The sequence below is a fragment of the Rhododendron vialii genome, chromosome 4a, assembly GCF_030253575.1.
Source record: "Rhododendron vialii isolate Sample 1 chromosome 4a, ASM3025357v1".
Taxonomy (NCBI): Eukaryota; Viridiplantae; Streptophyta; class Magnoliopsida; order Ericales; family Ericaceae; genus Rhododendron; species Rhododendron vialii.
Genome location: NC_080560.1, coordinates 33,629,074 through 33,642,067, shown reverse-complemented (window position 1 = coordinate 33,642,067; position 12,994 = coordinate 33,629,074). Strand labels below are relative to the sequence as shown.

Sequence of the window (12,994 nt, the reverse complement as noted above, 5' to 3'; positions counted from 1 at the left end):
AGACAAAAGGTCTTGTTTGGTGGAAAGCCAAGCAAAAAAAATTAAGTGCTTCAATTTTTTATTTGTTTGAATCAGTGCAAATATCTTATTTTTTTGATTATTTTATCCTAAAGAATCATAATTAATTTTTAACTCTAAAGCTCTTGTTAGTCAGCCCAAAGTCGTAGAATCAAATACTCTTAGAGCTAACTAACGATAGCTTTAGAGTCAAAAATTAATTATGACCCTTTAGAATAAAATGATCAGAGAAATAAGATCTTCGTACCGGTTTAAACGGATTGAAAATTGGAGCACTTAATTTTTTAACCATATTTTTTAATATATAAACGGTCTATACATGGTTAAAAAATTAATTGCTCCAATTTTCAATTCGTTTAAACCAATGTGAAGATCTTATTTCTCTAATCATTTTATTCTAAAGGGTCATAATTAATTTTTGACTCTAAGGCTCTCGTTAATTAGCCCTAAGAGATATTTGATTCTACGACTTTCTTAGGGTTGACTAACGAGAGCTTTACAATCAAAAATTAATTATAGTTCTTTAGGATAGAATGATTAGAAAATAAGATCTTGACACTGGTTCAAACGAATTAAAAATTAGAGCACTTAACGTTTTTTACTTGGCTTTCCACCAAACAGATCCTTTTGCCTTTTCCCTTGCAGCCCCAAAACGGTAACATTCACTACAACCCACAGGCCCCCAATCTTACAGAGGAGGGATTATTGGCGCATAAAATGAAAAAGCCCTAGTGCTAACATCTTTTAGGGTTAGAGAAGTAGGGTTAAATCGCCCCATTCGAAGAGTGAAACTGAGAGAGCAACAAATTCAGGGCTTTTGAGACTCTTCAAGCAATCAAACAAATATAGGGTTTCCCTATGCAAATTGAAACGATTTGAGGCCAGATTGAAAAATGGTGTGGTGTTTGAGGGATGGAAATGGTGGAGGCCCCCACTACGGTACCTTATTCTTCCTCCTCTTTGTCGACTTGTTCTTTATAAAACTGTAGAAGTATGACCACATTGCATTGAAGTTTTACACCTACAAACAAGAATCTTTTTCTTTCTCTTCTTTATTTCTTGCCCACTTTTTCTTTCCTGGAAGTTTTCAACTTTTCTAAGAATATTCTATCTATGACATATGCACTTTAGTTTAATCAATTGATTTGGATTTTATTTGTTTAATATTGCACTTTAGTTTAATCAATTTAATAGTTTTTACTGAGTAGATTAGAATTTTTCTTGAACAGGTTCCTCTACTGAATTCACAATTAAAATGTACCATGGTGGTACTTTGGGGTACACAGGCAGGACAAAATATGTGGGGGGAAGTGTAGGATTTGTTGACTATTGTGACTCTAATGAACTGTCTATAATTGAACTTTGTAGTATGGTGGGTGAATTTGGTCAAACATTTAGCGCCATTAACTTTTCAGAAATGCTATGTATACCGATGGAATTGTAGGGATATCGTACCGACCGGCGGCGCGGGGCCGTCTCCGGCCACCGGACGGCCGATCCGAGCCGTCCAAAAATTTTAAAAAAAAAAACCGAGGGGACCACGCGGGAATCAACGGCATCCGATGTGTGTAGGGTGCTTGATCTAAACACCTTATTTTTTGTGTATAAATATACACAAAAAATAAGGTGTTTAGATCAAGCACCCTACACACATCGGATGCCGTTGATTCCCGCGTGGTCCCCTCGGTTTTTTTTTTAAAATTTTTGGACGGCTCGGATCGGCCGTCCGGTGGCCGGAGACGGCCCCGCGCCGCCGGTCGGTACGATATCCCTACAATTCCATCGGTATACATAGCAGTTCTCGAAACTTTTACATTAGGGTTAATGGTTTCATAAAGCTTCAAACGGACTCAAATGTAATGGCCCTACATACTCTGTTGGATAAAGATAGGGTGGTGAAAGTTTATTCTGTTGAGGAAAAATTAAGTGAAGTTTATGTGGGAACCTAAGAGAGCCAAGTAGGCAGACCTATTAATGCCTATGCCACAACCCAAATGCATTGGGGCACCCAATAGGGATGTGCCACAAACCAATACCATGGGGACATGATAAGCACTCGAGAATGTAATGTAGGGTGCGCTAGTGTTTAGTTTTAATTTAATTTAATTACTAATTAGTTATTATTAACGTTGTTTGCTTGTAGAGTGTTCTAGTCTGTTTTGTAGGTGAATCGCCAAACAGGGGAGTTTTCGAGGCATAAGGCATGTCATTGCCCGAGCAGAGCCAGATTTGCCCGAGCAGAAGTTGATTTGCCCGAGCAAGAAACTGATTTGCCCGAGCAAGAGGCAGACAGCCAAGGCAGAGGCAGGCAGCCAAGCATCGAGTTATTGACCTCGGCATCGATGTCAAGGGAGAAGTTCCATCGATGCCGAGCCCCTTAGTGGTCCAGCCCCTTAATCACCTCGGCATCGATGGGATGTATTGTTTTACATCGATGCCGAGCCCCTTAGTGAAGCACTCTAAGGCCGTTGCCATCAATGCCGAAGGACTTAAGGGCGAATTTCCAGAGCATCTGGGGAATATTCCAGGCACGGACCCCCGAAGTATAAAAGCTTATGTCATTATTTTGTACAAACAGGTAGATAGATTCAAGCAGTGCAATTTCTAGATCTAGATTAGATTTCATTGCAATTCAAATTGTTATTAAGTGTTCTTCATTTTTCAGTTTTAAATACTTTAATTTCTGCCTTTAGTTGTTAGTTTTTGATATTGTTGCTTTAATTAAAGTTGTTTATTTTCTCCCGATCTATCTTAGTCTCTAATTTTCTTCTAGTCTTGTTATTTTATTATGTTAAGTAGATTTTTGCTTGCTTTTATCTCTCTAGATATGGGTGAGTAGTTTTAAGGGTTAGGTCATGGGGTGATTAGCACCTCATGGCTTGGGCGAAAATTGCATTTTGCACCCAATAGAGCTTTAAACTTTGATTTGAAAATTGATGTGGAGTTTGGGTTTGTTTGACAAATTACCGAGGTGTTAACCTCTTTGATCATGTGTAGGTGGGAGCATCGCCTACCCACCACACATGATGCTTAGAGCTCTGTCGCTCGAGGTATTTGCCAAATGAATTCTAGAGCTAGCTTGGTTCTCAAATCATTTTATCTTCCAATTTGATAACTTTAATCAAGTATCTTAAATTGTGTAATTGGGTGAAGAGTGTGATTTAGCTTGAGTCTTGAGTGTTATTGATTCCTAGACCTAGCCTATCTTTTCTCTAGTTAATTCGTTTTTAATTTAGCCCTTTTATTTTCACCGTTTAAAGTAAAACAAAGTTGGCTGTCTAAAAGCCGAAAGCCCTTACTTGCATCTACAAATCCGACCAAGCCATATAATTATTCCCTTGGGTACGATCCCGAATTTCCGGTTTATTATGCTTCAACCGATGTGTTAAACCCTACGCTTGGGGTATTATTCCACATTATCTCGGAGTATTGCGAAGCAGGACAGCCCAAAAGGGTAAGGCCAAACCTATTAGTGTTTGGAATCAGGGTAAGGGTCGACAAACCAATGTCCATGATCCTATGGTGGAGGTGCAAGTGGATGAAGAGGATGATAGTGATGATTATGATGTAGACTCAAACAGTTCTGATAAAGATGACGTATTTCATGATAGTGATTATGGGTTGACTAATGATGATGAAATGTTTGACAAAAATATTGACAAAGATGTAGAATTTGTTGGGTTGCAGAGTAGTGTGAGGTTAGATGATCATTATGCTGCAATAGTAGAGGAAATGGCTGACTTAGAAGGTGGTTTAGATGATCCTCTGATGAAACTCATTAGCTTCTCTAACTCCTCAGATGAGGAAGGTGGGTGTAGAAAGAAAGGCAAAAGGTATACAGTCTTTAATGAGAAGACTGACATGGCCAATCCTAGGTTCATGGTTGGCATGGAGTTCAAAACCCATGAGGTGTTGAGGGATGCAATTAAGGAGCACTCAATCAAAATAGAAAATATGATTAAATTTAAGAAATGTGATAGGCAAAAGGTGAATGCAGTTTATCAAACAGGTAGGATAGAGACTCGTGATGATAACGTATTATAAAACTAGCGCAAAATAAATAAAATTGCAGAAACTAAATTAAGAGGTGGACACAAATATATAGAAGGATAGTTTCTCCAGGAACTATCAAGAGCAAAGTAAATCTTCAAGACCTATTATATTATACTCAGTGTTTCTCTTTTCTGCTTTCTGCCTTTTCTTTCTCATTGATATTCATACATTTCATATCTCTCCTATTACATCTACATTTATAGGAAAATGAGGGAGAGGATGATTAATGAGAAAGAGACCCCATAGAATTAACTCTATTCCCTAACTAACAACATGTACTACTATTCCACCCATTTCCTTTAATGTGATCAGCCAACTTAGCAAGACTTTTTTGACAAGTTATAACTAAATGTAATATTTTTTGTGGGAATGTGTGTGGACTACAATTGGATTTTTTTTAAATATTTTGCAATCTAAGTGGTAGAATTAATGTTCCTTTTTAATATTTAACTATATAAACAAATAAAAATAATTATTATTTTAATAAAAAATTACTAAACGCTCTTGACGGCGCTCTCACACTCCTTGATCATCTGCTCCCCGCTCCCACTTCGTGCAACTAAGGTAAAACCAATGGTGTTTGTAGGATATCTTCAGCCAGTAGTACTTGTAATGAAGATTATATAACATGGTAATCAAGTGTTAATGTCAATATTAGCTTATGGGGAAGAAATTAGTGTTCATTTTTTTTTTTTTGGTTATAAATTATTTTCTTCCCATAAGCAAATATTAGAGAAAGGAAAGTTGAAGAGAAAATATATGAAAAATTTAATATTGAAGGGAAAATAGATTTAAAAAAATCCTTTCTCTTGTAGGAGAGGAAATAAAAAAATCAAGTTTAATTTTTCATCTATTTTCCCTTCAAGTTTCCCTCCAATTTCTCTCTTGATTATTACCCCTCTTTATTTTCACAACTTCCAAACTAACCTTTAATACAAGTAGTAAATATTGACGATAGAAAGAATGTAGAAGTTGAGAGATTATTCACTGCACTTGGGCACCATGTGGCAGTGGCCCAGGTCTCTCACCACCACACATTGTTCTAGGGTTCTTGCTCTTAATCTCAAACCTCATAGAAATGTGTGGTTGAGGAGAAGCCTGAGGCATTGCAGTTTATCTCCGCAAGTGTTTGAAGCAGTAAGTGGTGTAGGGTGAAGTATTCAGATTCAAGGTATGTGGATGAGTAATCTCGTTTCACTAACTGAAATAAGTACTTATTTTTTAAATTAAAGCTGATGTAGATCACAGCCTTCCATGAGTGGTTGAGAAGATCACAGCCGTTCCTGTAGGGCACTTTGGAGTGCAGATCACAGCCGTCCATAAGTGTTTTCAACGGTCCAAATTTAAAACAAAATTTTTCAAGAAAGATCTTCCCCAAAAAAAAATATTTTAAATTCGAACCATTAAAAACACTCGTGAACGACTAACATCTGTCCTGCAGGCCCTATAGTGCACCTCTACAGAATTTCCTTATCCGCGGGACGGGGCCTAAGCAAAACTACTCCTGTGAATCCAGAAGTATGCCTTACCTGCACATTGAGGTTTTGATCGATATTCTGACAACGAAGAAATGTGTGGGCATATATTCCGAAGTACAAAAAAAGAGAGAAAGAAATGTATGGGTGGGCATTGGTAATGTTCCTTTTGTGGTTGTGGTGGAGAATCTGATTTCTGCTTTTGAGAGAATGATGGTTTTTCACGGTAATCGATAGGAAGGAATCATTAGCAATTGTTGAGTTGAATTGAACAGGGTTGAAGAGTGGAATTTTGTTTATCCTTCTTTCTATTGGTAGAAATGGTATGAAATTTATCACAAAATAATATTATGATTACCATGCAATACACTTTTTTGGTAAGTATGATATCACTTTGTGATAAGATTCATACCATTTCAACTAACAGGAAGGAAGATAATGTTTACATTCCCTCTTTCAAAGAGGGTGAACAAAACTCAAGAAATATTCGTTTATTAAAGAATTTTTTACTTTACTTACCCAAAAAATAAATTATAGTGTGTTTTGTCATTGTGACGCTTGTGTCTATAATCAGGGCCGGCCCAGGACATTTGAGTTCCTAAGGCCTGTTCTAAGAATAATGTCCCTAAACGCTTAATAATTTTTACAGAAAAAATAAATAAATAGTTAGAGAAAGCCAAAACTATAGTATTAAATCCCCTTGACACACACACACACACACATCAAAATTTGAAATTTCCCTTCAAAACAATTTTAATTCTAATTCTAATACTTGCTACCCACGTGTTGCTTTCACATACAATCACTCTGTGAGCAAGTGGAACATGTGGAGTAGAGGGTTTTATAGGTGAGCACTTTGCCAATTAAGCATTTGCTCTGTTGATATGGGACAAACAAGTTGCAAAACAAAGCTTCTCACTTATAGCCCTACATCGCCAGTTGAAGGCAAAGAATCTTTTATAAGTAGAAAATCCTACTCCCTCAGTATCAATGCTCAAGAGACTGGGCCTTGCTTCTGAAACTTGCACTAGATCTTTCCTAAAAAAAGTCCTACTCAATTCAAATACTAAAAAAAAATTAGAGTACCCCGAAAATTGGGCATCTTAGGGATGCCCAAAGCTCATGCCTTGTAGGCCTTATGCCTGGGCCCGCAGTGTCTATAATAGTACTTGAAATTTCTCAAATATACTTTCTGGTCTCGTTAATAATTTTTCAAAAGAAATATTTGTCTATTAAAGAATTTTTTACTTTACTTACCCAAAAAAACTTAAAAATTTTACTTTCTCATATACTTTACCAGCATTGTACTTGTTCAATGCACGAGATAGAAAAATAATTTGTGCGAGCTCGACAATTTATAGTGAGAACCACACAAATATGTGACGGTGAGATGAGTTGTACCACCACATGGAAATGTCACTGGGGTATTGAGTAATTTTTTTTTCAATTACCATTTTAAAATTTAGGCCCCGTTCCACTAATAATATAAGTATTTATTTTTTACCCAATAAAAACCCATGTTCTACTAATTTTTTACTTTTTTTATTTCTACATTTCAAAATTTATACCATTTTTTGATAGCTTATATATTTCAATTTATAATGAATTTCATGATTTTGCGAACTTTGTATAATATAACTAATTGAGATCTATTAAATAAAATCAATATTGCATATTTTTTGAAATCCATATTGAAATATTTAAGCAATCAAAAATGACACACCGAACAAATACTTATTTCTTAAGAACCCTTAGTGGAACAAAGGTTCTCATTTTCCCTTCCAAAAATCCAAAATAAGTACTCATTTTCACAATTTTGTTGTTCACACAGACAAAAAGACACAGATTACGCATAGATTTTTTGTGGGGCCCACTACGGGTCCTACACAAAAAATTTGAGCCGTTCATTAGATGTAAAATATTTTTTCAAGGATCTCCGCGAAAAATCAACTCAATTCGATGTCTATAGGTACTCGATCCATTCATCTAACTTTTCATTCGGATTTTAGGATGATGAAAAGTTAGATGATTGGATTGAGCACCTATAGATATCGGATTGAGCTGATTTTTCGTGAGGGCCCTTGAAAAAATATTTTACATTTAATGAACGGCTCGAATCGTTTTTCTGAGATCCGTGATGGGCCCCAAAAAAAATCGGTGCACTGTCATTTTTTATATGTGTCAACAGACTTACTGTATTTTTTAAGAGGTGGAGCTTAAAAGAAAATTTAAAAATTATAAATAGGGGTTTGGAGTCTTGAGAGGCACAAACACATTTGTATAGAATATGTATTGATTGACATGATTGATTGATTGTTCTATCATACGTGAATGGTTCTTAATTATAATTCCTGATGCATTTGTCTAATTTCTCAAAAATAAAGGGCGCTGCTATTCGCAACCCTCTATTTTTTCTTATAACCCGTTAAAAATTTTCAATTATACTCGACAGTAAGTTACCGAAATTGAGATATATTTTCAGCATCCAATTACCGAAATACAATATTTTTTTCAACAGCTATTTACCGAAAATGTATGTTCGGCAGTTGTTTACCGAAAGTTGAACATATTTTCGACATGTAGTTACCGAAATATAATCTTGTTTTCAACAGCAATTTATCGAAATGTTATTTATGATTTTCAACAACCATTTACCGAAATGTAATGGGCTACGGGAGAAAATAAAGGGCTGCGAATAGTGGCGTCCAAAAAAAATTCTATTTGAGGATTTCTCATTCTCCAATTTTCCATTTCACAAAGTACTACGAACAGAGACCATTATATAAACACATACACAACTGAATAGGAAATCAAATCTGTTGAGAACACATTAGAGGAAAGTTTTTGGTCTTATTCTAATCGGAGGATTATTCAATTGATTTGCATCATGACAAAGGACGGTAATAAAAAAGAGATGCCATGTCAATATTATTTTCCTTAGGACAAATGTCATATCTATTTTGGGTAATTTTCAATTTGTATAATTTTAGTTTGTTGTCCGTTAGGCTCAGTTTGGATGCTCGTAATCTTTTGTAAGAATAGAAGTTTGATTATTAAGAATCAAATTCCTAGTAATTCGATACCCGGAGTAATTCTATTCCAATGTTTGGATTAATTAAGTAATCTTCCCTAGGAATCATTTATTTTGGAAATATCCTAAAGTCAAACCTTTCTTTTTTATATTGATCGAACCAAGAATCCAAGATTCCCAGAGGGGGTGGGAGGGATCAGATTTCTCCTGTATTGAGGAATGTGATTCCTCCTGAATTGAGAGATTAGTAATCTCATTCTCATCCTTCACAAACATAAGAATGTTAGAATTTCAGAATCACATTCTCATTCCCTCCATACCTATCATCCTAACACAGCCTTACGGTAATCATGCACCAAATTTTGATAAATAAAAAAAAAGAGAAGAAAATATGAGAAAATCATCCATTAAATATGGATGATCTAGATTTATTAATCATGCACCAAATTTTAATCCAAAAAAAGAGAAGAAAATATGAGAAAATCATGTATCAAATATGGATGATCTAGATTTATAGAAACTCTTAGCACACGTTAATTGGATGATTTGAAAACGAAGAGCTAAGATTTTATACTATGAACATAAGATTTAAAAAGCGATGCTCTATAAATATAAATATGGGACGGTTCAAGGGACACCCAAAAAAATACATAAAAAAATACCTCATCGTTCCCGATCAAGCCGCTCAATGTGATTAGAACTTGATTTTCAGGATACTTGCGGGAAATCAGCAAAAAAAAATGACTAGGAAGGGTTTGATCCGAACAGTTTTTTATTGAACGGTTCAAATAAAAACTGCTCAAATCAAGCATTTTTTAGTCATTGTTTTTGCTAATTTCTCGCTGGCACCCTTAAAATCACATTCTACACACATTGAACGGTTCGGATCATAAAAATTTGATCGAGAACCATGAGATTGAGATTTGGGGTATTTTTTTAGGTGTCACTTGAACCGTTCCGATATATAAATATGTGGATGTTAGTATAAGGTTTTATCATTTTGGAGAGAAGAGAGAGAGAGAGACGACGATAATTGCAATTCAATTAAGAAAGACAATGATAATTATTGAATTACAAAGTATCCATTGCTGGGTATTCAAATTTGATCTCCTTCCATACCGCACAAGCAGCAGATAGTTCATTACTCCATTGGCCAGCCTCACTGCAGCTCTGCCACACCACCACCGGCCACTCCGACAACCACCCTCCATCTCCGGTGAGCTTCAATATCCTCCTTCCTTTCATTTCTCTCTAGCCTTTCATCACCTATCATCATCATCATCACCATGAAACAGCACCACCGCCCATGGGAGGTCTTACCACCAAACCACCAGCACCTATATCACCACTGATCGGCCACCATCGGACCTCCCCCACTAGCCCAAAACGTCACACACACAAACTCTGTTTTGGGGCAGATTAATTCACCAATTTTATCGTAACTTGGCTTCGAATTGGTTCTCGGACATAAAAAGAAGTTTGTAGATCTTTTTGTTCTCTTAAATTTAGACACAAGAATCACCCGAAAAGGTTAACAATCGAGTGAGTTATGGCCATCCAAAGTAGGCCCGAAAACCAGCCTTTGCCCAGAATTTGTTTTTGGAACAGCCACTTGAGATCAACTATGTTATTAATCCCTTTGGTATTTTGTCCTCTTTTTTTCACTGTGACTACCCTTGTGTATTACCTAAATTTGGGCACTGGAATCACTCAAAAAGGTGGAGAAATCAATTTATGGTGAATTGTTTGAAGTTTGGCTGTCCCGAACACATTTTTCATTTGAAACAGCCTTCTTGTTTCATTTTCTGGTACTAATAATGAGCGCATTTTCATTCCTCCTTTTAATTGGAAAGGAATGTTGGCAATGACATCACTTTCAAATTAATTTACAGTTGAGACAAGAAAATGACAATCCCGCCGGATATTCTATTTAGAGGATGTGCAGCAAACTTCCCTCAACCTGTCAGTGAAGAAGATCGTCGTACAATTGATTGTTTGGTAGAAACTGTTCATCAAGTAAATTGCCCCCCTCTGCGTCACATCGTGTACAGAAGCGGCACCGGAGAACAAGACATCCTCCGCCATGTCTTTCGCTGGGATCTTACCCCTTATCAGGAGGTCTTTCGGAATGGATTCCAAGCAAGGCGTCCTCAACAAGGCACTCCCTACGAGGTCTTCTACAATCTGGAACACTACGTCCATCATGATGGCGGCAGGCCTCTCGATCACCGTCTGCCCGCCACCCACGCTTTCATTAGCACCACGCTTAACACCGATTGGCATCCCAGCCTCGACAATGTGACTGACACTGAGATTGAAGTATATCGATACGAGATATATGCTCCCGGTGGCATTTGGATTGCTCAGACTCTTGGTGATACTTGCGAGTACCCTGCCCAAGACGAGGTTTGCTTTGTTGTTGGCATTGCCCCTCAATACATTCGGGCTGCCCAATGCTTCAGGCTTACTGTTACTGCTGGCACGAGGTTACCCTATACATTAAAACTTCAATATTTCTTCGTATCCGTTTTAATTGACCACAATTTTTTTTTTTTGGATAAGTTTAGCATTGTGTTTGTGAGATAACAGATTCATATATTATAATGTAAAAATTGAGGGCTTACGTTGCAACAATTGTGCGATGCATGCAGGTCTACAAGACGGGTGAGAGTAGATAATATAATGGTACTAAATGGGAACTTCAATCCACAATCACATCCATCAAGGTTGCTCAACATTCATAGGCCAATATTTGATTACAAGGATCCGGCAATCAATAGGAAGGCGCATCTAACCATTCGCATTTACCGACCCCCTGCCCTTTTCGAACGAGAGAACCAACAAGTGCCCATCGACTCTACCACCACCAATTGGTATGCTGGCGATGTGGCTAACTATGAGAGCTACATAAATGCTGCATTCCGTTCGTCTCGTACAAATGAAGCATATCTATTCATGATGAACGAGTATGTGCTATTGAACTATGCTCCAGGCACGACAGATGACAAGGTGGTGAAGGGACCGCTTTTTATTTGCGATGGTTATCGATCCCTCACAGGCATGGCCTTTGCAGAACATGGAATAGACTCTGCTTTTGGTTCTCATTATGGGGATGAGGCGTTCATCTTCTCTGGGAATCTTTGTGCACAGATTAACTACGCACCAGGCACAACAAATGACAAGATAATCAAAGGACCGATGACCATCACTGCGATGTTCCCCTTGTTCAAAGGGACAGTGTTCGAAAGCGGCGTTGATGCCGCATTTGAGGCAACAAACAAAGGAGAAGCTTACCTCTTCAAAGACAACCAATATGCTCTTATAAACTACAGTTCTGATTCCAAACTCATTGAGGTCCGTTGCATCACTCAAGGCTTTCCTAGTTTGAAAAACACCATCTTTGAAAGTGGAATTGATGCAGCCTTTGCTTCGCATAGGACTAATGAGGCATACATCTACAAAGGAGATTCTTATGCACTCATCAACTTTGCTCCTGGCACCATTGACGACTACATCATTGGTGGCGTGAGGAAAATCCTTCCCAATTGGCCCTCTTTAGCTAACGTCTTGCCTCGCAAAAACCGTGGTCTAGACGATCATTATCACACTAAGCCGGACCCGACTTGTTTGAAACCACCTCAAAAGCTTTCTTGTTGTTCCCCTTGTACAATTCTGTAAACGCTTGGCTCGCTACAGAGAAGCCACAAAAATAAAACGTGAGGTTGGCTTGTCCCGGTTCTCGTTGTCGTGGTATTGGCAGTGGAATTGAAGGTTTTGTTTAGCTCAGGATGAGCCTGAAACAACACGATCCGCAGCCAATAATAAATAGTGTATGTACAAAATTACCTTAACCAATAATATATAGTATATGCACAAAATCTCAGAAATTAGAATAAATAGTGCGGTAAAAAAAACATAACCTCTATTCTAAAAAAATTAACTACGAGGAGAAATGAGAACTCAAAAATATATACAATTTTTTTTTACAAATTTTTTTTTTTTTTTTGTAAGTTATCGTATTGCGTAGTAGACTGTTTTGAGAATGGAGGGAGTAAAATTTTACAGTTGTCCTAGACGAGTTCTCATATTTTGTGTCAACATTTAACCAATATATTAATGTACTAAAACCCATTTGAAAGAAATTGTAGCGAGTATGTTGGGACTGACCTTCTCGAAAATATGTTGTGTCTTTAGAATAACATGATGAGATTTTTTATTGTAGTCTTAAATTCAAAAGAATATTATTCAAATTAATTGAGTTTTGCAACGTACTTGAATTTTCTTAGAGATTTTGTCCATAATTCTATAGTTCACTAAACAAAAATAGATAAATAAAGTAGTTATTATCATGAATACGAAATTCACACATTTAGACCTTCAATAATAAAGATGGAGAGAGAACACAGAGTATAATACT

The 12,994-nt window shown here is 36.8% G+C and overlaps 1 protein-coding gene across 2 annotated transcripts; it reads left to right on the top strand.

Moving 5' to 3' along the window:
• Positions 1–9,574: 9,574 nt before the first annotated feature.
• On the top strand, positions 9,575–12,366 carry LOC131324814 (uncharacterized). Of its 2 annotated transcripts, XM_058356950.1 has the most exons (4): positions 9,575–9,793; positions 10,470–11,063; positions 11,229–11,931; positions 12,015–12,180. In XM_058356950.1, the coding sequence occupies exons 2-4, from the start codon at positions 10,483–10,485 to the stop codon at positions 12,018–12,020; spliced, it is 1,290 nt and encodes a 429-aa protein (XP_058212933.1). In that variant the 5' UTR covers positions 9,575–9,793; positions 10,470–10,482; the 3' UTR covers positions 12,021–12,180. The 2 variants fall into 2 exon arrangements, with proteins under 2 accessions (XP_058212933.1, XP_058212931.1); XM_058356948.1 differs by having other exon boundaries at positions 11,229–12,366.
• Positions 12,367–12,994: the final 628 nt, after the last annotated feature.